At 40.2% G+C, this 24866-nt stretch overlaps 1 protein-coding gene across 1 annotated transcript; it reads left to right on the forward strand.

Moving 5' to 3' along the window:
* The first annotated feature begins 1674 nt into the window (after positions 1 to 1674).
* LOC121529553 (GTPase IMAP family member 7-like) lies at positions 1675 to 24277 on the forward strand. The gene is made up of 4 exons (XM_041817491.1): positions 1675 to 1749; positions 6582 to 7346; positions 19953 to 20009; positions 22593 to 24277. The coding sequence occupies exons 1-4, from the start codon at positions 1731 to 1733 to the stop codon at positions 23357 to 23359; spliced, it is 1608 nt and encodes a 535-aa protein (XP_041673425.1). The 5' UTR covers positions 1675 to 1730; the 3' UTR covers positions 23360 to 24277.
* Positions 24278 to 24866: the final 589 nt, after the last annotated feature.

Raw genomic sequence — 24866 nt, forward strand, 5'->3', positions numbered from 1 at the left:
CCGTGTGTCTGATGCTAACATGCTCGGGACAGCAGGATTGGACGGTCACTGCATGCTGGGTGACCAGGACCGAGAGGATGGATCAGACCTCGGGGTTGGCCACGTTGGTCACGGAGAATTAAGTTAAGTAAGGTTAAGTCATACTTTATCAATCCCTGAAGGGAAATTCATAGTTTACACTCTTGTTATACATGCTACACACACATAGGCTGCATTGCATGTAAATACACAAGCACAAACAGGATGGACATGCACTAATGGAAATGATGGTCTTGCTGCTCTCGTTGAAGCGCTGCCATAAGCTTTTGGAGGTTCAGTGCCTTGCTAAAGGGTACTTCAACAGTGCTCAGGAAGTGACCTGGCACCTCTCCAGAGTCCAGATATGGTCTGACCGGGACTTGAACCGGCAACCCTCCGATTGCCAGTCCAAGACTGAGCTACTGCCCCCCCATACTTCGATACTCTTAACCAATTTTTGAAGCCTTTGCCCTTTGTTTCTTTTTCTGCTTTTTGCCTGTTTTTGCCACTTTATACCCACTTTTGTTGCTATTTTTTCACACTTTTATTACAGTTCTTCTCACTTTTTTCCCGTTTTTACCAAAAGCTTTTGCCACTTTTAATCCATTTTGCCTTTTTATCCACTTCTGCCACTTGTTTTTTTTTTTGCCACATTTTACCATTTTTGCAAACTTTTTTGCTATTTTTTTTGCCAGTATTTGCTACTTTCAACCCACTTTTCTCACTTTTTATTCATAAGTTCCCCTTTTTTTTTCTTTTTTTTTTTCCACTTCTAACCAATTGCTGCCTGTCCTCTTTGGCCTTTTTTTTTGCCACTTTTTCATTCTTTTAAACCCAATTTTTCTTTCTGTAAGCCCGTTAAGTACTTTTTTACTCCATTTCCCCCTCTTTTTTGCACTTTTAATCCATTTAGCCACTTATAAGCCAGTTTTACCACTTTGTCATAAAGTGATGACTCCAACAGACCAAGGACTCTTGAGCAGCTAGAATCCTACATCAGACAAGAATGGGACAACATTCCTCTTCCAAAACTCCAGCAAATGGTCTCCTCATTTCCTACATGTTTACAGACTGCTGTTAAAAGAGGAGGGGCTGCTACACAATGGTGGTTCAAAATGAGCTAATGTTTTCCATGAAATAGTAAACTGTTGAATTGTGGTTGTAAATCTTTATTCTGCCTAAATGTACAGCCCAGATATCTGGGCAGAAATTTCCACATGTGCTTATACAATTATTAATTTTTAAATTACGTTGATAATATTGCACATCCCAACACAAAATGGTGCAGAACAGACAATTATTGGTGCAAACAAACTGCTCAAAATAAAGGAAAATATGAAAAAGCTAGTGCTTAAACTGTTCTAGGGTAGAGCCCTAGACCTCCCTCCTGATGGTGCTGACTATCACATGAAAAGTACTGAACTTTTCAGTAGCTCATCCCTGATAAATGCTCACACATAGATGAGCTTTAGCTTGGCTCTGATTTGTTGCTCTCTGCTTCAATTTTTGGTTTCTGGGCTGTGACTGGTTGGTTCTCTTAGGCCTCTGCCCCCGAACCGGTTGTGTTAGCAGGTGACATGTTTAAGGGGAGGGAACTTCATGGACAAACTGATATAAAAAGGTGAAATGATGAAGTTTTCAAACAACAAACAGGACATCTACGGCAAACAGGACTTTACAGATCATCTACTGGACACAAGTATTTGTTGAAGATGGATAATGCAAAAACTGGTGAGAGGATTTATATACTTTACTTTGACTTTGTGAGTAGGATTTTTACAAATCAGTGACTTTTTGACTCACTTTGACTCTGTTTGCGTGTACCACTAACATTATTATGCTTTTTAAAACCAAATTTTAGATTTTCAAAAACTTCCCTGTCATAGTAAACTACATTTTTATGGACTTTAAGCCTTTATTGTTTGTTACTTTTCTAAGCTTGTGACAAAATTCACTTTTACAAGATGTACTATTTCCTCTTTATTTATTTATTATTTTTACATATAAGAGCTAATTATTTTAAAGATTGCAGAATTTAATCTGATCAGGTTTTTAAGCCAGCTGGTAAACCTCACTCTCTGCTTTGTCTTTACCTTTAACTGCCTAGTTCTTATTTTTCACTAGTGAGATATGAGGAGATTTTTTACCAGGGGCAGAGCTGGGGCGTTGCCTAAACTTAGGACCCTTGGAAATATGTACTATTTCAGAGCCATTCTGAATACTAACTTATATTCAAACTCCAGTAAATCTCTGCATCCCTCTGGAGAAAGTGATACAGCTCTATTTAAACAAAGTCATATGGGTTATAACCAATTTGATGGATATATCAACTTTTTCATGGTTCCGATGGTTCTTTTTTGCAAAATGAAACTTGAATCAGTATTTTTAGAAGCTGTACTCCATGCTTTAATGCATATTTGAAAGAAATGATGAGTTATATAAAAGGCAGGGGCATAGCTAGGGATTTTAGGTGCCCAGAAAGAATATCACACAGGGCCCCCCCTTAACCAGCTAGCCAAGCAACAAATGTTGCATCATTTTTACAAATATGTAATATATGCAATTTAATGTATTTTTGATGCATAATTTCCTAATTTATGAGCAATATTTCTTCTATGGTTGAATTGAATTTATTCAAATTTGGGCATTTTTAAGAGAGGAGCAGGGCTCCCCAGCATTTTATTCTATTTGATACAAATTTCAGTCTGTAAACTGATTAGTTTAGTCACTTTTGATTCAATAATGACACTTTATACGAAGAAACAAATTAATAAAAACACATTTTTCATTGCTTGCTTCTCAAGGGCCCCTCCTTACTGTGGGTGTGGGTAATAAGCACCCGTTTCCCCCCTGCGCTACGCCCATGATAAAAGGAATAATGCTTTATGATCTAATAAATCCTGTACTTTGTGTAACAGGATGATCCCTTTCAAAATCTTCACTTTTTTATAATCAGTATGCCTTTATGGTTCAGATTTTCCTCCACTGTGACACCTAAAAGTGAGTTTATTTTATCATATGAGCTTCAACACCTTCCACATTAACTAGAGTGGTGATGCTTTTCCCTCTGTTACAAAAGAACCACGAAGCATGTGATCTGTTTTAGAACAAAAATTCTAAAAACATTTTCCCATAATTCATAAAGCGATATGAATGAAAATGAGTGACTTAGTGCAAGAATTACACTAAAAAAATTGCTGCAGCTTGTACTGATTTCTTAAAATAATTATATTTCTGGTATCATTATGGACGATTTGTCATAATGAGTCAGTTTACACTGTTTTTGCACCCATTTTGGCTGTGTTAGTGAAATCCGTGAGTTTTGTACAATGACTATTTTCTTGATGTATTACACGCCCTTAGATGTTTTACCTTTTTACTGATTTTATATCAGTTATGGTCAATATAAATTTTCTTTTTTGGCTAAAAAATACATGTTAATGTCAAAGAGTTCTACAAAATTATGTGAAATAAATTAATATGTGTTATGTAAAATAAATGACTATAAATATTCTCCCCCTTTCAAGTCAGTCAGTGCTAGTGCTTTCAGAGCATAGACTGTAGAAAGAACTGGACAAACACTGTGGGACGTCATTCGTCTGCTTACCATAGGCGGACTCAATTTTTGAACCAGGCTGTAAACCAGTTTATTTATAGTGTAAAAACCATCTTTTTAACATGTGTTCAGGCGGGACTTCCATTGTTCCTGCAGCCAGCCTCAAGTGGACACTCGCTGTATTGCAACTTTTTGCACTTCCGCATTGGCTTCATTTTTTCAGGAATGGAGGTTGCTGCTTGTTTCAGACAGACACAGTTCTGGTTCTGGCTCAGATTCCCTTCTGGAGTCCCAGAACCTTGGTGCTTTCAGTGTTTACACCAGTTTAGGCAGAACCAAAGTGGGTGTACATGATGGACATGTATCTCCATGTCCAGCTTCACTTTTGCCCAAGTCTTTCCTGCTGTCCCGGTATTCCTTCTTCAGCTTCTTGAATGTTTAGGTGAACCCAGCATTCGCTATCTCTCCTGCAAGTTGGCCATATAACTTTCCCCTCCTTGTTCTACTCTCCAGCTTCACCTGGAATTCTGTCAATGCCCAGATTACAACCAAACATTTTGTCTCCCCAGCTGACAACTGCATGTCTTCACCATCTAGAATGTGACACTGATAATGTCATGGTTCCCAAGAAAAAAACCAACTTGGGGTTCCAGCTGAGAACCAGCTTTTCAGGTTCAGAACCATTTTTTTTCTTTGAATGCACCAGCTGGTTCAAAATTGGGTTCAGGAATTGGAACTGGCAAGGAGTCCTGTCAGTGTGAAAGGCCTATGTGTGGATAGGTCTCAGTCAGTCTTGCAAATCTGCACTGCACTGCAACTTGACTCCATTATTCTTTGCTAAACTGCTCATGCTCTGACAGGTTGCATGGGAATTGGGCGTGGACAGCCATTTTCCAACCCAATCACAAATTCTCTATTGCAGTGGTTTTCAAACTTTTTCACCCAAGGCACATCTAAGGTTAAGCCAAAATCTCAAGGCACACCATATTTAAATCAATGCAAAGTAGACTTTTTAAATAATGTTATAGTCAAGGTGGCCTATAAAGGGAGATAAAGGGGAGAGCATCCTGGGGCCCAGCCAACTGGGGGATCATGGAGATGGCACAAGTAGGCAAAAGGTGGCAAAAAATGGGTTAAAAGTGATGAACAAACATGACAAATGCGGCAAAAAGTGGCAAAACAAAATCAGAAATGGGCGAAAATAGGTAAAGTGGCCAAACAATGGGTTGAAATGGCCAAAAACCTGTTGAAAGTGGCAAAATAGTGGCAAAAATGGGTTAAATGTTGTAAAAAGATGGTAAATATGGGTTAAAAGTGATTTTTTAAAAAGGGCAAAATTGGGCCAGAAAGTGGGCAAATAAAGGCAAAAGTGGGCAAAAAGGTGGCATAAATGGGTTGAAGTGTCAGGAAGGTGGCAAATTAAATCACAAGTGGCAGAAAAGTGGCACAAAAGGGTTGAATTTGCTATAAGGTGGTGAAAAGGGGTTAAAAGTGATGGTAAACATGGCAAAAAAAAAATGGCCAAACAATAGCAAAATTGGGTGAAAAGTGGCAAAAAAGTAGCAAAAATGTGTCAACTATAGTAATAAGAAGTGGCAAAAATGCAAAAATGCAAAAAAAAAAAAAAATAAGAAGAAAAGCAGGAAAATGGTTTGTCAAAAGAAGTGGCAAAAATGGGAAGAAAAAATAGTTAACTTGGTTAAAAGTAGCATGAATTAATAATTTCAACACCAATTTCAACCCAGTAATAGCTCGCCATGCTTTTCAGCTCTTAATGAGGTAACTGTTAGCCAGGATGCAAGAACTAATGCTACTGATCCAACACACATACACTGATATCATCAATAAATCACAGCTGGGGAGGTCCATCTCTGGGGTTTTTCTCTGTGATCTGTGGGCAGGCCTGGTTACAGTATTTACCACAAAGTTGTAGTAATAACATATGGTACAAATTCCCACCGCACACCTAGACTTAATAATAACTTATTTGCCTTAAGGCACACTATTTGAGAACCACTGCTCTATTGGATTAATATCTGGGCTTTGACTCGGCCTCTCCAGAACATTCACCTTGTTGTCTTTGAGATCATGTTGTGTAGCTTCCACTTTATGCTTTGGGTCATTGTCTCACTGGAAAATGAAAATTTTGCAGCTTTCGTTTTGCCCTGTACCTGAACAAGCCTTACATGAACGACTGCTAAGAAGCATCCCGCAGCATGATGCTGCTACCACTGTGATCCACAGTGAGGATGGTGTGCTTGTGGTGACGTGCAGTGATTAAGCACCATTTTGATCTCATCAGATCAAAAAACTTTCGGTGGACTCTATTCCAGTTCGTCTTCAACCATAGCTTTCCCTTTGCCTCTCCCATAAAGCTTTGACTGGTGAAAACCCGGCCAACAGATGTTATATGCAGAGTCTCTCCCATCTCAGCTGCTGAAGCTTGTAACTCCTTCAGAGTAGTCAGAGGTGTCGTCTTTTACTAGTCTCCTTCTTTCACAGTCACTCAGTTTGTGAGGGTGGACTGACACTTTAAAGTAAATGGATGAACAGAGGGGCAAACAATAGTCCTTTGAACACACTTTAATTTAAAGGATAAATAACGGGACAAACTGAAGTCCTTTGAACTAACTCAAGGGTTAATGGATGAATTGAGGAATAAACTTAAAGGTCACATATTTTATCCTTTTAAGGCAAGTTTATATTGTTCTCAGAGATCCCCTAAACATGCCTGTGAAGTCTGGTGCTGAAAAAACACTCCGTTACAGGACTGTTGTATGCCAACAAACCCCTCTGTTTCAGCCCTGCTCAGAACGAGCTGTTTCTGTGTGTGTGGCTTTAAAATCTTACACACTTAGACATCAAACATCCGCTGTGATTGTCTCTTAGTCCTTTAAACTCCATTATCTTACTTATACATATTTCTGATATTTACAGATATCAGTAAGTACTCACTGGTAAACTAAACTGTAATATAATATCAATCTTGTGTGTTTGTTCTCTGCAGGAAAAAAGGAACCCCAGCTGAGGATGGTGCTCTTGGGAAAAACTGGATGTGGAAAAAGTGCTTCAGGAAACACCATCCTAGGGGCAAAATGTTTTGCATCAAAACCCTCTTCATCGTCAGTGACACAAGAATGCTGCAAAGAGACGAGACACCTTGGTGACCAGGATCTGACTGTTGTTGATACTCCTGGCCTGTTCAACACCAAAAAAGACAAGAAGGACACGATGAAGGAGATCATTAGGTTCCTCATATCGATCGCCCCAGGCCCTCATGCATTCCTGTGGGTGATGAAGCCAGACAGCTTCACAAGAGAAGCCAAAGATTCAATGGAAATGTTCAAGAAAGTCTTCAAACCAGCCAGAAAGTACACCATCATCCTGTTTACCCATAAAACAGAAGAGGAGGTGAAGGTCTTTATTAAAAGGAACAAATATGTGGAGAAGTTCATCAAACAGTGCAGAGGTTACCACGTTTTTGACAACTCCCACCCTGATGATGACGAAGTTTTGAAACTTGTGGAGAAGATCAACAACATGGTGCAGAAAAACGGAAAGCCCTACTGCAGCAGCCTGTTAGGAAAAGCCATGGCCGCCATAGAGGAGCTGAAAAAACAGCCTGAGGCACAAGCAGCAGAGGATCCTGAAAAGTGGGCCCTAATGCGTTTTGAGAAATACATCGATGAAGGCATAAAGTTCCTAGAGGGGAAGGTTCCCTTCCTTAAGGAGTTCCTTGATATCCTGGTTAAGGTGGCTGAAAAATACACCTAAGATTCACAGTGACTGAGCGAGCTAGAGATCAAACCCCCGACCATCATCATGCTAAGAGCTGACAGACTCGGGCTTTCCCTTTGCAACAGTTGTTGTGTGCAGAGTCTTCCATCTGAGCTGCTGAAGCTTGTAACTCCTTCTGAGTTGTGATAGGTGTTTTGGAGGCCTCTCTCACTAGCCTCCTTCTTAGACGGTCACTCAGTTTGTGAGGACAGCCTCATCCAGGCACATGTGCCATATTCCTTCCATTTCTTGATGATGGATTTAACTGATCTACAGGGGATGTTGAATACCTGGGATTTTTTTTGTATCCATCCCCTGACTTGTACTTTCCAGTAACTTTTCTCAGAGTGTTCTTTTGTCTTTATGGGGCAATGGTAGCCAGGAATTCTGATCAACAAGTGACTGGACCTTATCGACACAAATGTCTTTATGCTACAATCACTTGAGAGACATTCACTGCGCTCAGGTGATTTTCCAGCAGGGTTTCCATAGGTGTTGCAAGCTGTTTGGACCACGTTTGTTTTCCTGTCATTCATTTGTAAAACCATCCAGCAGTTGGCGCCATCGAGACTCTGTCAGAGAGTTTCAGTCTGACTGATTTATGGTTCATGGGTAGATCTGACCCCACAAGGATTGTCTGTATGATTTGTTGCACTGACACTGGAAGCTTTGAGTTATTACAGTCAGATTTTATTTTTGCTTCTTTGTTGGGATTAAGGGAATCTTTGTATGCTTTCTCTGCTAGTAAGTGATTCTAAAATGTCTGCAAACTTGAGGTCAAACCCAGTGGGTTTGTCTTTTCCTGGATCACCATCCTCTTCTTCATGTGTTTTTATCACTGATTTTTAACATTCACTGTGAATCACGTTTTCTGATTATGAGAGCTCATATAAATAAAGTAAAGGCTGAGAAATGGATCTGTGTGATGCTCATGACTGAACCACACATTCAGTTTTCATTAAATATTCATATGCACAGTGGTTTCTTTGGGGGGGTTTTGAGACTATGGTGGGTGGGTGGGGAATGTTGTAAATTGTAAAGTTAAATGCATCAATCATGTACAATTTGAGAGCAAAATTAATCCTTGAGGGACCAGAATTTCAGCACTAGACAGACTCTAAGATGCTGTTTGGCTACAAACTCTGTTATCTCTAATGAAGAACATCCAATACACAGAGAAAAGCACTGATTCTATTCAGGTATGTGTCATCACATACAGAGAGCTGTAATCGTTCCGTTTAAACACACTGGTATCTCTGAATCCATCCAACATTACTCAGAAACAGAATATGCTGGGCCACTGAAAACTCAGAGAAATAAGCCCCGCCCATTTGTGATTTATTGGTGATCTCAGTAAATCTGCTGGATGAGTAGCAATGGTGCTGGCTGCTTTTGTAAAGTATGTCAGGCTATCACTGGGTTTTAATGTTAAGAATATTTATTTGTGGTCATTTTTATGCCTCTCTCAACCCACTTAAGACAAATTTCAGCTCCTTCTCACCACTTTTTCTGCACATAGTAGCCACTTTTAAACCATTTTTGCCACTTTCTAACTCCTTCTCATCACTTTTCCTGCCCTTTTGCCTCTTTTGAACCCTTATGCCACTTTTAACCAGTTTTTGCACAGTTTAACCCATTTTTGTTCTAAGAATTAACCCAGCTGCTTCACTTTTGAACCCCTTTCACTATTTTTTACCATTTCCAATTTTTGCATCTTTCTTTGCTCCTGTCAGCCACTTTTGCCACTTTAAAAAAATATTTCCTGTTACTTAATTTCTGCCACTTTCGACCCATTTTCACCCATTTTTAACCATCTTTCACAAATTTTCTGCACATTTATTGGACTTTAAACCAATTTACCTCACTTTTTGACCCATTTCATCCCTTTTAAACTTTTTCAATTCTTTTCTGATTCAATTCTTTGAACAGTCTATTTTGCTCATTTTTACCCTTTTTTTGCAACCTTTTCAAGGTGACAGGTTTTACCCCTTTAAGACAAGTTTATTTTGGTCTCAGAGGTTCTCAAAACATGCATGTTAAGTTTGTTGCTTAAAAACATTCCAATATTGGATTTTTACATGAAAAATCCCTCTGTTTCATCCCTGCTGTTTCTGTGTTTCTGGCTTTAAATGTTACTGAACTGTCTGACTCTGCCCCTGACTCCGCCCCTCTCAGGAAATGGATGTCGGCTTAATGAATGTGGCTCTCCTAATCCTCTATTCAGCTGGCAGTAGAAAGGAGGATCAGGAGAAGAGGGTGGGACTTTCTTCCAAGCGGGGAGGCCCAACCGAACCTGGGGGCGGTGCTAACTCCACACATGACATCAAAGTCTTAGAACAGCTTGATTCAGCACACATTTACTGGAAGGTTGAGAAAGAGAGGGAGGGAGGGAATGGATTTTTCTGTTACTTGAGAGGATTGAGGACAGGCCAGAGTACATTATTTGAAAAAAACAAAAAAACCCTGAAGAAGTAATTTTGCATATGTCCCCTTTAACCCCTTTTCACCCCTTTTCTCCCTATTTCTTCCACTTTTCGACCCATTTTATCACTTCTTTTACCGTTTTCATTACTTCACTGCCTATTGTTGCCCCTTTTTGACACTTTTCAGCCATTTTTTAAAACCATTTTAAACCCATATTACCACTTTATAACACCTTTTTTCATGCAACAAATTACCTTCTGGCTGTTTCTGATTTTAGTATGAGACAAAAAAGTGGTGGTAGGTGGGTGTGGGTGGAGTATGGGGTGAAAACATGCAAAAGAAAAGAGCAATAGGATGCAAAAATGGATTGGAAATAGCAAAAATTGTGAAAGAGGTTCACAAAGACATGACAAAAAAGTGCAGAAAGTGGCAAAAATGGGTTGTAAGGGGAGGAAATGTGGTCAAAAGCACAAGAAGAGCAAAAATTGATTAAAAATTAACAGTTGAAAAAGAGAAAATAAGTGGTAAAAATGCAGTACAAGGGTTAAAAGCATGGGGTAAAAAAGAGCAAAAGAGGCAAAAAAATGGATTAGAAATGGCAAAAAAAGAGAAAGAGTTGCTTAAATGGGTTAAAGGTGGTAAAAAAGAAAAATGGAAAAGTGGCACGAAAAGGTTAAAAGTGGCAATAATGGGAAGAAACATCAAAAATGAGTTAAAGGGAGCATAAAAATGGCAAAAATGGGTGAAAAGCGACCAAAATGTTTAACAAGTGGCAACACTGGGTTAAAAGTGTCATAAAATTTACAAAACATGCTCAAAAATCAGCAAAAATGTACACTGGCAAAATTGATTTTAAAGTTGCAACAAGAAACTGCAAAAATAGGCAAGAAGTGGTTAAAATGGGGTGGATGGATCAGAAATGAATAAAATGGAGGAAGTGTTACATAAATGAATTAACACTGGTGAAAACTGGTAGTGGGTGGGGGTGGAGTATGGGGTGAAAACATGCAAAAATAGCAATAGGACACAAAAATGGGTTAGAAATTGCGCAAATTGTGGAAAAGGTTCACAAAGACGTGGCAAAAAGGTGCAGAAAGTGGCAAAAATGGGTTGTAAGGGGAGAAAATGTGGTCAAAAGCACACAAGAAGAGCGGAAATGGATTAAGAACAGTTGAAAAACAACAAATAAGTGGTAAAAAAAATGGGGTAGAAGGGGTAAAAACATGAAAAAAGTGCATAAGAGGCAAAAATGGATTACAAATGGCAAAAAAATGAGGAAGAGTTGCTTAAATTAAAGGTGGTAAAAAAAAAGTGGCAACAAAAACTGCAAAAATGGGCAAAAAAATGGTTAAAATGGGGTACAAGGAGTAAAAACATGCAAAAAGAGCATAATAAGAGCCAAAGACATGTCCTCCCACAAGTCCTTGCTCTGGAAGCAGTAAAAGTGCTAAACCACAGTTAGTGTATGTCTTTAAAGCAGGCCGGCTGTGAATCTGATGGTGAAGTCAGTAACAGAGCTGAACTGGCTTTCCTGAGTTTCTTTTACCAGCATGCTGATTGAGACGTTACACCTCATTCCTTAAAAAGAAAAAAAAAAACGCAGCCTAAACCTGCACAGACATTAACAGGTAACTTCTAAACAGCTCTTCCTAAAGGTCAGACATTAAAACATGGGGCTGCACATTTTTATACCCGCGAGGTTTTTTTTTTAGCTTATAAAGAGCATGCACAAGCAGATGTGACATTGCCAAATACTTCATTGTAGATCTTCCTCCTTTTCTTTGTATATCCTTCCTTCTCGGCCTGCTTTTAGATTTAAAAAAAATCAACATTTCTTGTCATTGTGTGCAGATGACTCACAAATCTACTGTGCTACAAAAACAGAAAATGTGCATGCTATGCTGTGCTGATTCATATCCTGCATGGATACGGATCATTTTAAGAGGAAAATGAAAACCACTGTTTAGTAAATCTGAACTCTTGGATAGCAGTGGCAGTGCTCTTGGCTCAGCAGCCTCCTATGGTCGCCTTTCTGTCAGAAATCTGGTTTGCGCTGGCTCGTTCAAATTTATCAACAGATCGACTCAGGTGTCAAGACCAGCCTTTTTCAGTTTGAGTTCTATGGAAGTTTCAGAGAAACATTATTAAAGCTTTACTTGGATAACCAGTTAGGCATGTTTTGTGTGACACAAGGATATATGTGGGTGTAATAAGCTTCCTAAGAACCAGACAATTAAAGATTACACAACACTCCTGTTCTCATGTGTGATGAAGTCAGTTTTAACTGTGAAGGAAAGACTTTGTACGTGCTCAGACTGAGTCAGTGTGACACGCAGTAAACAGAGGCATGATGCTGCAGGACAAACAAAGCAGCTATAGAACTGAAAGTAGAAGAAGAATTCACAGCGGGCCCGCAGCAACTAATCCGAAGAATCTAGAAGATTCCCAGAGTGCTGGGCTGGTTTTAGGGCGGTGAGGGCTGAAGTACTGTGACAGAAGGATGCTCTCGCTATGGATGAGTGCAAAATAATTATTTGAGAACCGTTTCACTGCAACCAACGGGTTTGATAGGGAGGTCAGCCCTGACACGTCTAACAGAAAACCAAAGTTTATTCTGTAATTATGTTTGGTTCTCAATGTTTAATAAAGCAGAGAGAATCATAAAGAGACAAAGATGGGTAATGACTAGGGCAAAGTTGTAAGGCAGAAGTAGATTTGATCAGAGCTGATGAGGTCAAACAAGCTTAGTTTTTCTTATCATAACAAACACAAAGAACAACTTGAACATGCTGGAGAAAACCCAACATCAATTCAGCCACAGCCCTTGAGAATGGTGAGAAAATATCCTCCCTTTAGTCTGTGCACAAGACAAGCTTGTGGTGTGGCTCTGCTCTGAAACAGCGGTCCAGTTCAGAGTAAACTGCTGCAGTCCTACAGTGACATCCAAGCTAACAGCTGACGGTGGACAATGATCAGAAAAGAGAATGAAACAGACGGGGAGTAGAGCAACAACACTTTTTCTGTCACGGAAAGCTTTCAGTGTTGCTCTCTGCACCTGTTTGAATTAAGACACATCATCCAGTCCAGACAAAAGCGCTGCTGCAGCTCAGTCCAAGCTAATGACTGCACTAGCAGGCCTTGTATACAACCACACTAACCCTTTCCCTGTAACTTTCACATACTCATGCCAAGGCAGGTTGGCAGAAAGATTTCCATGTTGGTTTCATCACTAACTGTAATGAAGAAATGCTGGGCATTTCTGAAAATAGTGCTGGTCTGGCTAAGGCTAAGCTGACCGCTCCACTAGCAGCCATTATATACAGGCATTCACACAACAAGAAACCCTTTCCCCTTTAACTATCACACACTCATGCTGAAGCGGGTTGGCAGAAGAGCGAGAAAGCTTTTAGTGTTGCTCTCTCCTCTTGCTTTAATAAAGAAATGCCTGGTTTTGACACAAGTGCTGCTGTGACCAATTCAGAGCTAATCGCTCCAGTAGCAGCCATTGTATGCAAGCTTTCACACAAGAAACCCTTTCCCTTAACTATCACATAGTCGTGTTGAAGCAGGTCAGCAGAAGAGTGAAAACTTCTTTCCCGACATGGAAAGCTTATCGGGTCGTTTTGAGTCTTTATTTCATACGGAAACGTGGCCCAGTTCTAGTAAAACAGACAAGAAGTCTAGAATGCTAAGGGCGCTTTCATATTAGGCCCAGTTGTTTTGGACCACATTCTGTGATTCCTTCCCCTCCCCCTTCCCCCGCTGGCTTGCTTTCACACTAGCAACATCAAACCGTGCCCGGGCCCACTTACGTACTTACTCAGTCGAAAACAGCAGGTGGCAGTATGCATGTAGCTGGTTTACAACCCCGCCAAGGAGTAGAAAGAAGAAGAAGCTACCATGGCAACCACTTGGGTCATGACCTGAGCGAAGATTGGTTTTGTTTTAACCTGGCAAATAGTCCATCCTTCAGCCATGGATGATTTAAAATAACTTTTTAAGATGCCAGCAACTTCGCTCTTCATATTCATGACTTCAGACTTTGGGCTTAAGTGCACTCAGATCTGGGACAGTGTGAAAGCACCCTTAAGCTATCTCTGAGGTACTTCAGCAGTGGAGGCAGCCATTACCAAAGGCTTTCAGTACAACTAAACCTAACTCTGTATGGCAGAGTCACTCAACCCTGCTCAACCAAAGAGCTGAATTGTTGAAAAATACATTTGCAAGACCCACAATCTGGTGGTGAAAAGTGGCAATTAAAATAAATTAAAGGTGGCAAAAAATGGTCAAAAAGAGGCAAACACTGGGAGAAAAGTGGCAAAAATGGGTTAAAGGTGACCAAATAATGATTTTAAAGTTGCAAAAAATTAGTGAAATTTGGTTAAAATGGGCAAAATCAGAAAAAAGGTGGGGAAAATGGGCAACAAGTGGCGTTTAATTGCAAAAGGCAGCTTAAATGGATGAGAAGAGGCAAAAAGGGGCAAAAAAAGCGCAAAAAAGAAGGATAAAAGCGTCAAAAAGGTAGAAAAGTGACAAAAATAAGTGGCAAAAATGGGCTTTAAGTGGCAAACACAAAAGTTGCTAAAAAGAACAGCAAGAGGGAAAAATTAGGGGGAAAAAATGAATTACAGGTGGCAAAAAAATGTCCAAAAGTGGCAGAAAAATGAGTGAAAAGTGATTATAATGAGCAAAAAAACAGAAAAAAAAGGTGGGATATTTGGGCAAAAAGCATGAAAGAGTGGCAAAATGGAATTTAGGCAGCTTAAATGGGCGAAAAGTGGCAAAAAAAGGTGACAAAAGGGGCAAAAAATTGCAAAAAGCTGGATAAAAGTGTTAACAATGGGCTGAAGTAGTCACTCATATTCTTGATTCATAACATAAGATATAAAATGCATGCACATAAAACATCACAGCATGGAGACAGCAGAACACCCTGGTTATGAAAGGACGCAGAATTCTCTGGATATTCTCAGAACTGGGCGTGTTTTGTTTTCCGAAGATCTAATTGAAACCATGCCTGGTCAAACACGAGTCTGGCCAAACACATGAACACCACACAGTCCACATGCACACAAATACTTTCACGAGACGCCTCTACATCTGGAAGAATTAACTGTTTATCAGAATTCACATGAGAGGAAGGCTGAGCTCCGCCTTGTCTGGATATCAGATAAAGTTTCTTTATGGGTTTAAAGAGAGATGTGGGGGTTTTCCTGCAGAGTGTGGGCCACGTCCTCAATGTTTAAGCCAAGTAATGGCTGAGAAATGTTATGACTTCACGGGGAGGATGGCCTAGAGGACATTTAAACCACACCAGTAACACTCATCGGCTAAGAATGTTCCAAATTGATGGTTTTGGCTTTTTCAACTGCAGAAGATGATTCTGATTGGATGGTAATGTGAAACCCTGCAAAGATGGAGACTGTGAAATGGATGTTATACAGTTTAAGCTGGGAGATAATAGTATTGGTATTTATTAACTGAACTGCTCATTGATTAACATTTTTTCAGGGGAGTTATTTTCAATTCCCAGCAAGAGAAACACTCCTGTTGACTCTGAATGTAATTATAGCTGATAGATCAACCTGCTCTGAACCTGTGTGCTGTAGTTTGATATGATGCTGCCCTCTGGTGGTCAAAGGAGATACTCAGTTTAGAGTGTGGGAAATATTGAAAGTGATTCTGTAATCACACAACCAGCCAAGGATTATCTTCTTTCATTTGTTTTAGTTTTATTTAGGGAACAGTGTCTAATGAGATTCTCTAGATTCTCTATTGGGTTCTATTGGGTATTCGCTCACCTGCCTTGACTTGCATATGAATTTCAGTGACATCCTGTTCTTAATCCATAGGGTTTAATAAGACGTCGCTCCACCCTTTGCAGCTATAACAGCTTCAACTCTTCTAGGAAGGCTTTCCACAAGGTTTAGGAGTGTGTTTATGGGAATTTTTCACCAGAAGCACACTTGTGAGGTCACACACTGATGTTGGACGAGAAGGTCTGGCTCGCAGTTTCCACTGTAATTCATCCCAAAGGTGTTCTCTGTGCAGGCCAGTCAAGTTCATGCTGGAACAGAAAGGGGCCATCCCCAAACTGTTCCCACAGAGTTGTTTTTACTATGACTCTGAAAACACCAAATAGCTAAAATGAAAGAAGAAACTCTCTATTTCATCATGGAAAAAACAGTTTGTTTGCACCTTGTTCCGTTCTTGATTTATCTGAAGTTGAATAGAGGCTAGTTTTACCAAAAGACCACTTGTTTTCTAGAAAGCTGAGAAAAATGCATTTTTGTTAAAGAGAGTCTGTCAAGCAAAACTGTGATTTGAATGTTATAATTTTGCCTTCACTGACATAAAAGACATCTGAAAATTGTTTTACAAATGTTATTTTATTGTAAAATAAATAACAATGCTTCCAGTCACTGTCATGCCATTCACACTCTGGAACTGGACAGCCTCCACGGGACCCACCTATATGCCCACGTCATCTCCTGCTTGCGTGTCCCCTGGCACTGCCTATAAATTATAGAAGTAATATAATATATAATATGTTTTATATATATATATTCTATAATATAGAATTTTTTGTTCTTACCTCTTTTTCTGCCAGCAGAGGGTGTTGTAGAACTGCTGGTTCTAAAATCACAGGAGCGCATAAGTGATGGTTTCATTCGATAAATCTGGCTGAATAATCAGTGGGTTCCTAACGTTAACTTCCCTCCATCGCTCTGGGACAGAGAACAAGATCCGCTCCGCTCACTCGGCACACTCTCAGAAAGGATGTGTTAAAAAATCACCCAAAAAATGTTTTTGCATGGATTTCGACACAAGATGTGTTAAAAAAAAAAAAAAAAAATAAGTAAGCCTAAGAAGTTGTACACACTGCATGTGTTAGACAAATAAACACAATTTGTGTTATTTTGAGTGCATGTGTTAGACAGATAAACACAATTTGTGTTATTTTGAGTGCATGTGTTAGACAGATAAACACAATTTGTGTTATTTTGAGTGCATGTGCTAGACAGTTTAACACAATTTGTGTTATTTTGAGTGGCGGGAAGGGGCTGCCATTTTTCACGTTCACTGTTCCCGCCTAAGAGACAAAGAAGACAAAGGAGACTGAGAAGGAGGCTGTTTCAGTTGGTCTGCTCCCCAACAACTCAGTAAGTATTCATTTCTACTTTATTTAGATATATATCATATAAATATAAGGTGTTAGGGTAAATTTAGCATGTATAAAATCCACCAACTAAATTGCTTTTTAAAGGAAATTCATGATGAAGGTTAGGTTGAGTTCAACAGAGCTGCCTAGCAGTTAGCTAATGTTACACCGCCAAACTTCATTTGTTGATTATTAATTGTATTTCTACATTACTGTCAAAAATACTCAATGTAAAGTTCATTTGGGGACTTTACAGTCGGCTCAACAACGCTCCTTTAAGTAAAGTCGGCATGAAACCTGGTGGTTAACATTTAGCTAGTTAATTTAAAGTCAATACCACAGTCTGTTAACGCCGCCATTTTACTGTAACTGCACTGCAGGGTTTGGTTTGGTTTGGGAGAGACAGATTTAAGTTGCTTACCGGGAGGCTGAACTCATACTGTAGGCTACTAAACATTTTAACGGACATTTTTCGTATATAACTATGACCAAACTAGGACCGTTGGGAGTAGAACTGTTGACCGTTGTGTTTTAATGTGACACAGACAGGTATAACGCGCTTTCAATGTTTATTTTTTTACTGGTTTTCTTCGAAGTAGTTTTTGTTTTCTGTTCGTTATTTTTTCCCCGGTGCTGGCGTGTATTTGGGGGTTTCGGTCGGCGGGTTGGCATCCCTTCTAGTGTTCTCTCATTTACCTTTATCCACCATAATTTAATTACTCTTGCCGTAGTTTGATTTGCCACACCTATTTTGCCTTTTTAAAACGCTGAGACCGTCTTCACGCACGCGAGCTGCTTCGTGGTGCACATGCAGCGGATAAACAGCTCTGGGTGAACAGCAGAGGAAGGCTGTGAGCTACTAACACTCACAACATTTGGCTTTCTCTGCACGCCTCTCTTTTTAATGTCTATGCAGGATCAGTATACGTGTTGCGCATGTGTTAAAAGTAACACAAAATGTGTTGTCCTCAACTAGACACGCCAGTGTGTTAAAAATTAACGCATGATGTGTTATTTTTAACACATCTGTTTTGAGGGTGCAGCCATTCCTCATAGTCTGGGTTGGAAAAGTCCATCTCTGAAGTGTCGTCACTGTATGTATCCAGCTGGCGAGCGGCTGCCTTTTTCCTCTGACACAGAGGGGAGATGTCGCAGAATTCTTTAGCCTCTAGGCTGGCATAGGCAGATGAATGAACGTGCTGATCCCTGGATTTGCTGTCGTTAGGTTCATTGTCGGCGAAGATCAGCACACAATTTATGACCAATTTATTCAGAAATCCAAGAAATCCCGAAGGGTTCATGTGGCTCACGTCATTCACTGTTATTTACAGGACATCTTTGAGAAACCGTGTAAAAAACGCCGTACTTGCACAGGGACGGGATGACAGCTGGAAGTAGTTGGGCTGACTAACTCCGAATATGGAAGTGCATGTGCATATAGCCTATTTGTTTATGTGAGGTGAGGCATTTTACCACAGTAATTTACATTGCAGCTAGTGGATTGATGAGAGCAGCTCTGGATGTGAGATGAAGCATATCACCACAGTTATTTACGTTGCAATTAGTATAATCTATTAGTGCCAATTTGCATGTGAGGTGAGATATTTTACCACAGTGATTTAAGTTACAGTTAGTATAATCTATTAGTGCCAATGTGCATGTGAGGTGAGATATTTTTCCACAGTTAATTATGTTTCAGCTAGTGGATTAATTAGCACAGCTCTGCATGTGAGACAAGCCATTTTACCACAGTAATTTACACTACAGTTAGTATAATCTATTATTGCCAATGTTTATGTGAGGTGAGGCATTTTACCACAGTAATTTACATTGCAGCTAGTGGATTGATGAGAGCAGCTCTGGATGTGAGATGAAGCATATCACCACAGTTATTGACGTTGCAATTAGTATAATCTATTAGTGCCAATTTGCATGTGAGGTGAGATATTTTACCACAGTGATTTAAGTTACAGTTAGTATAATCTATTAGTGCCAATGTGCATGTGAGGTGAGATATTTTTCCACAGTTAATTATGTTTCAGCTAGTGGATTAATTAGCACAGCTCTGCATGTGAGACAAGCCATTTTACCACAGTAATTTACACTACAGTTAGTATAATCTATTATTGCCAATGTTTATGTGAGGTGAGGCATTTTACCACAGTTATTTATGTAGCAGTTAGAATAATCTGTTTGTGCCAGTGTGCATGTGAGGAGAGATATTTTACCACAGTGATTTAAGTTACAGCTAGTATAATCTATTAGTGCCAGTGTGCATGTGAGAAGAGGTATTTTTCCACAGTGATTTATGTTACAGCCAGTTGATCAGTGAGCGCAGCTCTGCATGTTTAAGTTGCAGTCAGTATAATGTATTAGTGCCAATGTGCATGTGAGGTGAGACATTTTACCACAATGATTTATTACAGTTTTTGGATTACTTTGTGCAAATGTGCATGTTAGTTGAGTGAGATGTATTCCTGAGACTCGAGAAGTCAGCGTGCATAGTGAGGTGTAGTTCTGGACCAGAGTGGGCTTGAAATCAGAATCAGCTTGATTGGCCAACTACGCTTATGCAACAAGGATTTGACTCTGGTTACCTTTCCTCTAAATGTACCAGAATGAAACATTAAATACAACAATACATAAACTTGCAAATGATCAAAATTAAGTTTTAGATATGTACAAGATTTTGTTGTTATTTTTCATCGCAGTTAACTGCATGCTTTATTGTCTCTTTCAACCCACTTCGGTTAAGCCACCTCATTGGACTAGTTCTTATTAAGTGATGTATTTTAGATGTGTGTCATGTTGGTGGCAGTTGCATCCATCCCTCAATCTAATGGTGTCAGCTATGTTTTCTCTAAGCCATTTAAGCATTATTGCTATGTTTCTTCCATCCTAATCGTTGACCGTTTGCTCTCACACTGGAATGGCGCCCCATGCTGCTGCTGCTGCTGTGGACAGCCTCTCTGCATCCCATTTTCCCCGCTGACAAACCTGAATGGTTTCTTCCAGGTGAACCTGTCACTGTCAGGGTGGCAGTGACGGCAGCCAAAGTGTGGGAGCAGAGGGGTGAGAGGGAGGCTTCATCTACTGGCTGCCATTGCTGTGCTGTGGCTGCTGCTCTGGTGCCACACCATCTGCCCGCTACTTTTTTGTAATATTTTCACCTGCTCATCCCAAGGATCATTGCTTTCGCGAAGGTGAATTGGTTTTCTTGATCTATCCGTGAGTATGTTTTTTGGGGTGTTTCACTGTAGTCGCAGGAGCTGACTGGATGTGTGTGTCCCTACAGATAAAAGCAAGCGATAACGGTGCAAGCTGAGGTAACTTAGCTGCCCCACTGCTAGCAAACTGCATCTACGTGCTATGCTAAGGGATTAGCTCGTTACTCACCATGCAGTATCCTGAAAGGATGAATTACAATACCTAATGCCCTCATTTTTATTGAGCTTGTATAATAGTCAGTTACAAAATGCCTCATAGTTGAGCTGTCATCGGGCTGACTGGTTGCTCCCATGTCAAGTGTGCGGAGCATCCATCCAGGTAACATGAGCTAGGATGAGCTAGCCTTGCTAGCTGCTGGAACAAAATGCCAGCCAGCGCAGGGTTGATTTGACCAAGAGGGTATAAAAGGGGTACAAGAGAATTGAAAGAGTGGGTATAATGCCTTTTTTTCAAGGCTTTACACATCTCTCTGATGACCACGTAGTAGCTTCACATGGTTTATAGCTCAAAAATCTCCTCATGTTTCTCACACTGGTGTCCTGAAAAGCCCTTATTTTAACCTCCATCTGAAACGCTTCATTTTCGCTGCTGTCTCTTTAACAGCCCCCCCACGGACCTGCTTTCCTCCAATTGGCCGATTTTTCGGAGACTTGCAGGACACAATGTTTTGTGCCCGCCCCCTCCAATGTGGCTATGTTGCTATGCTAGTACTTGTAAACGTTGAATGAACTGGTCCGACTGAGTAAAATATGGTGAATTTTGATATACATCTGTATGTGTTAGACCCAGAGTTTGATGCTGATAGTTTGGAGAGAGGGGGAAGAAGTGTCAGGAAGGTGGCAAATTAAATCACAAGTGGCAGAAAAGTGGCACAAAAGGGTTGAATTTGCTATAAGGTGGTGAAAAGGGGTTAAAAGTGATGGTAAACATGGCAAAAAAAAAATGGCCAAACAATAGCAAAATTGGGTGAAAAGTGGCAAAAAAAGTAGCAAAAATGTGTCAACTATAGTAATAAGAAGTGGCAAAAATGCAAAAAAAAAAAAAAAAGAAGAAGAAAAGCAGGAAAATGGTTTGTCAAAAGAAGTGGCAAAAATGGGAAGAAAAAATAGTTAACTTGGTTAAAAGTAGCATGAATTAATAATTTCAACACCAATTTCAACCCAGTAATAGCTCGCCATGCTTTTCAGCTCTTAATGAGGTAACTGTTAGCCAGGATGCAAGAACTAATGCTACTGATCCAACACACATACACTGATATCATCAATAAATCACAGCTGGGGAGGCCCATCTCTGGGGTTTTTCTCTGTGATCTGTGGGCAGGCCTGGTTACAGTATTTACCACAAAGTTGTAGTAATAACATATGGTACAAATTCCCACCGCACACCTAGACTTAATAATAACTTATTTGCCTTAAGGCACACTATTTGAGAACCACTGCTCTATTGGATTAATATCTGGGCTTTGACTCGGCCTCTCCAGAACATTCACCTTGTTGTCTTTGAGATCATTTTGTGTAGCTTCCACTTTATACTTTGGGTCATTGTCTCACTGGAAAATGAAAATTTTGCAGCTTTCGTTTTGCCCTGTACCTGAACAAGCCTTACATGAACGACTGCTAAGAAGCATCCCGCAGCATGATGCTGCTACCACTGTGATCCACAGTGAGGATGGTGTGCTTGTGGTGACGTGCAGTGATTAAGCACCATTTTGATCTCATCAGATCAAAAAACTTTCGGTGGACTCTATTCCAGTTCGTCTTCAACCATAGCTTTCCCTTTGCCTCTCCCATAAAGCTTTGACTGGTGAAAACCCGGCCAACAGATGTTATATGCAGAGTCTCTCCCATCTCAGCTGCTGAAGCTTGTAACTCCTTCAGAGTAGTCAGAGGTGTCGTCTTTTACTAGTCTCCTTCTTTCACGGTCACTCAGTTTGTGAGGGTGGACTGACACTTTAAAGTAAATGGATGAACAGAGGGGCAAACAATAGTCCTTTGAACACACTTTAATTTAAAGGATAAATAACGGGACAAACTGAAGTCCTTTGAACTAACTCAAGGGTTAATGGATGAATTGAGGAGTAAACTTAAAGGTCACATATTTTATCCTTTTAAGGCACGTTTATATTGTTCTCAGAGATCCCCTAAACATGCCTGTGAAGTCTGGTGCTGAAAAAACACTCCGTTACAGGACTGTTGTATGCCAAAAAAACCCCTCTGTTTCAGCCCTGCTCAGAACGAGCTGTTTCTGTGTGTGTGGCTTTAAAATCTTACACACTTAGACATCAAACATCCGCTGTGATTGTCTCTTAGTCCTTTAAACTCCATTATCTTACTTATACATATTTCTGATATTTACAGATATCAGTAAGTACTCACTGGTAAACTAAACTGTAATATAATATCAATCTTGTGTGTTTGTTCTCTGCAGGAAAAAAGGAACCCCAGCTGAGGATGGTGCTCTTGGGAAAAACTGGATGTGGAAAAAGTGCTTCAGGAAACACCATCCTAGGGGCAAAATGTTTTGCATCAAAACCCTCTTCATCGTCAGTGACACAAGAATGCTGCAAAGAGACGAGACACCTTGGTGACCAGGATCTGACTGTTGTTGATACTCCTGGCCTGTTCAACACCAAAAAAGACAAGAAGGACACGATGAAGGAGATCATTAGGTTCCTCATATCGATCGCCCCAGGCCCTCATGCATTCCTGTGGGTGATGAAGCCAGACAGCTTCACAAGAGAAGCCAAAGATTCAATGGAAATGTTCAAGAAAGTCTTCAAACCAGCCAGAAAGTACACCATCATCCTGTTTACCCATAAAACAGAAGAGGAGGTGAAGGTCTTTATTAAAAGGAACAAATATGTGGAGAAGTTCATCAAACAGTGCAGAGGTTACCACGTTTTTGACAACTCCAACCCTGATGATGACGAAGTTTTGAAACTTGTGGAGAAGATCAACAACATGGTGCAGAAAAACGGAAAGCCCTACTGCAGCAGCCTGTTAGGAAAAGCCATGGCCGCCATAGAGGAGCTGAAAAAACAGCCTGAGGCACAAGCAGCAGAGGATTCTGAAAAGTGGGCCCTAATGCGTTTTGAGAAATACATCGATGAAGGCATAAAGTTCCTAGAGGGGAAGGTTCCCTTCCTTAAGGAGTTCCTTGATATCCTGGTTAAGGTGGCTGAAAAATACACCTAAGATTCACAGTGACTGAGCGAGCTAGAGATCAAACCCCCGACCATCATCATGCTAAGAGCTGACAGACTCGGGCTTTCCCTTTTCAACAGTTGTTGTGTGCAGAGTCTTCCATCTGAGCTGCTGAAGCTTGTAACTCCTTCTGAGTTGTGATAGGTGTTTTGGAGGCCTCTCTCACTAGCCTCCTTCTTAGACGGTCACTCAGTTTGTGAGGACAGCCTCATCCAGGCACATGTGCCATATTCCTTCCATTTCTTGATGATGGATTTAACTGATCTACAGGGGATGTTGAATACCTGGGATTTTTTTTGTATCCATCCCCTGACTTGTACTTTCCAGTAACTTTTCTCAGAGTGTTCTTTTGTCTTTATGGGGCAATGGTAGCCAGGAATTCTGATCAACCAGTGACTGGACCTTATCGACACTAATGTCTTTATGCTACAATCACTTGAGAGACATTCACTGCGCTCAGGTGATTTTCCAGCAGGGTTTCCATAGGTGTTGCAAGCTGTTTGGACCACGTTTGTTTTCCTGTCATTCATTTGTAAAACCATCCAGCAGTTGGCGCCATCGAGACTCTGTCAGAGAGTTTCAGTCTGACTGATTTATGGTTCATGGGTAGATCTGACCCCACAAGGATTGTCTGTATGATTTGTTGCACTGACACTGGAAGCTTTGAGTTATTACAGTCAGATTTTATTTTTGCTTCTTTGTTGGGATTAAGGGAATCTTTGTATGCTTTCTCTGCTAGTAAGTGATTCTAAAATGTCTGCAAACTTGAGGTCAAACCCAGTGGGTTTGTCTTTTCCTGGATCACCATCCTCTTCTTCATGTGTTTTTATCACTGATTTTTAACATTCACTGTGAATCACGTTTTCTGATTATGAGAGCTCATATAAATAAAGTAAAGGCTGAGAAATGGATCTGTGTGATGCTCATGACTGAACCACACATTCAGTTTTCATTAAATATTCATATGTACAGTGGTTTCTTTGGGGGGGTTTTGAGACTATGGTGGGTGGGTGGGGAATGTTGTAAATTGTAAAGTTAAATGCATCAATCATGTACAATTTGAGAGCAAAATTAATCCTTGAGGGACCAGAATTTCAGCACTAGACAGACTCTAAGATGCTGTTTGGCTACAAACTCTGTTATCTCTAATGAAGAACATCCAATACACAGAGAAAAGCACTGATTCTATTCAGGTATGTGTCATCACATACAGAGAGCTGTAATCGTTCCGTTTAAACACACTGGTATCTCTGAATCCATCCAACATTACTCAGAAACAGAATATGCTGGGCCACTGAAAACTCAGAGAAATAAGCCCCGCCCATTTGTGATTTATTGGTGATCTCAGTAAATCTGCTGGATGAGTAGCAATGGTGCTGGCTGCTTTTGTAAAGTATGTCAGGCTATCACTGGGTTTTAATGTTAAGAATATTTATTTGTGGTCATTTTTATGCCTCTCTCAACCCACTTAAGACAAATTTCAGCTCCTTCTCACCAC

Source organism: Cheilinus undulatus, linkage group 21, assembly GCF_018320785.1.
Source record: "Cheilinus undulatus linkage group 21, ASM1832078v1, whole genome shotgun sequence".
Lineage (NCBI taxonomy): Eukaryota > Metazoa > Chordata > Actinopteri > Labriformes > Labridae > Cheilinus > Cheilinus undulatus.

Excerpts from the sequence above, each read along its gene's own strand:
- LOC121529553 (XM_041817491.1), top strand. Across the intron at positions 7,347-19,952 it reads GGTGGCTGAAAAATACACCT|GTGAACCTGTCACTGTCAGG; the intron begins AAGATTCACAGT and ends GGTTTCTTCCAG. Across the intron at positions 20,010-22,592 it reads CAAAGTGTGGGAGCAGAGGG|GAAAAAAGGAACCCCAGCTG; the intron begins GTGAGAGGGAGG and ends TGTTCTCTGCAG.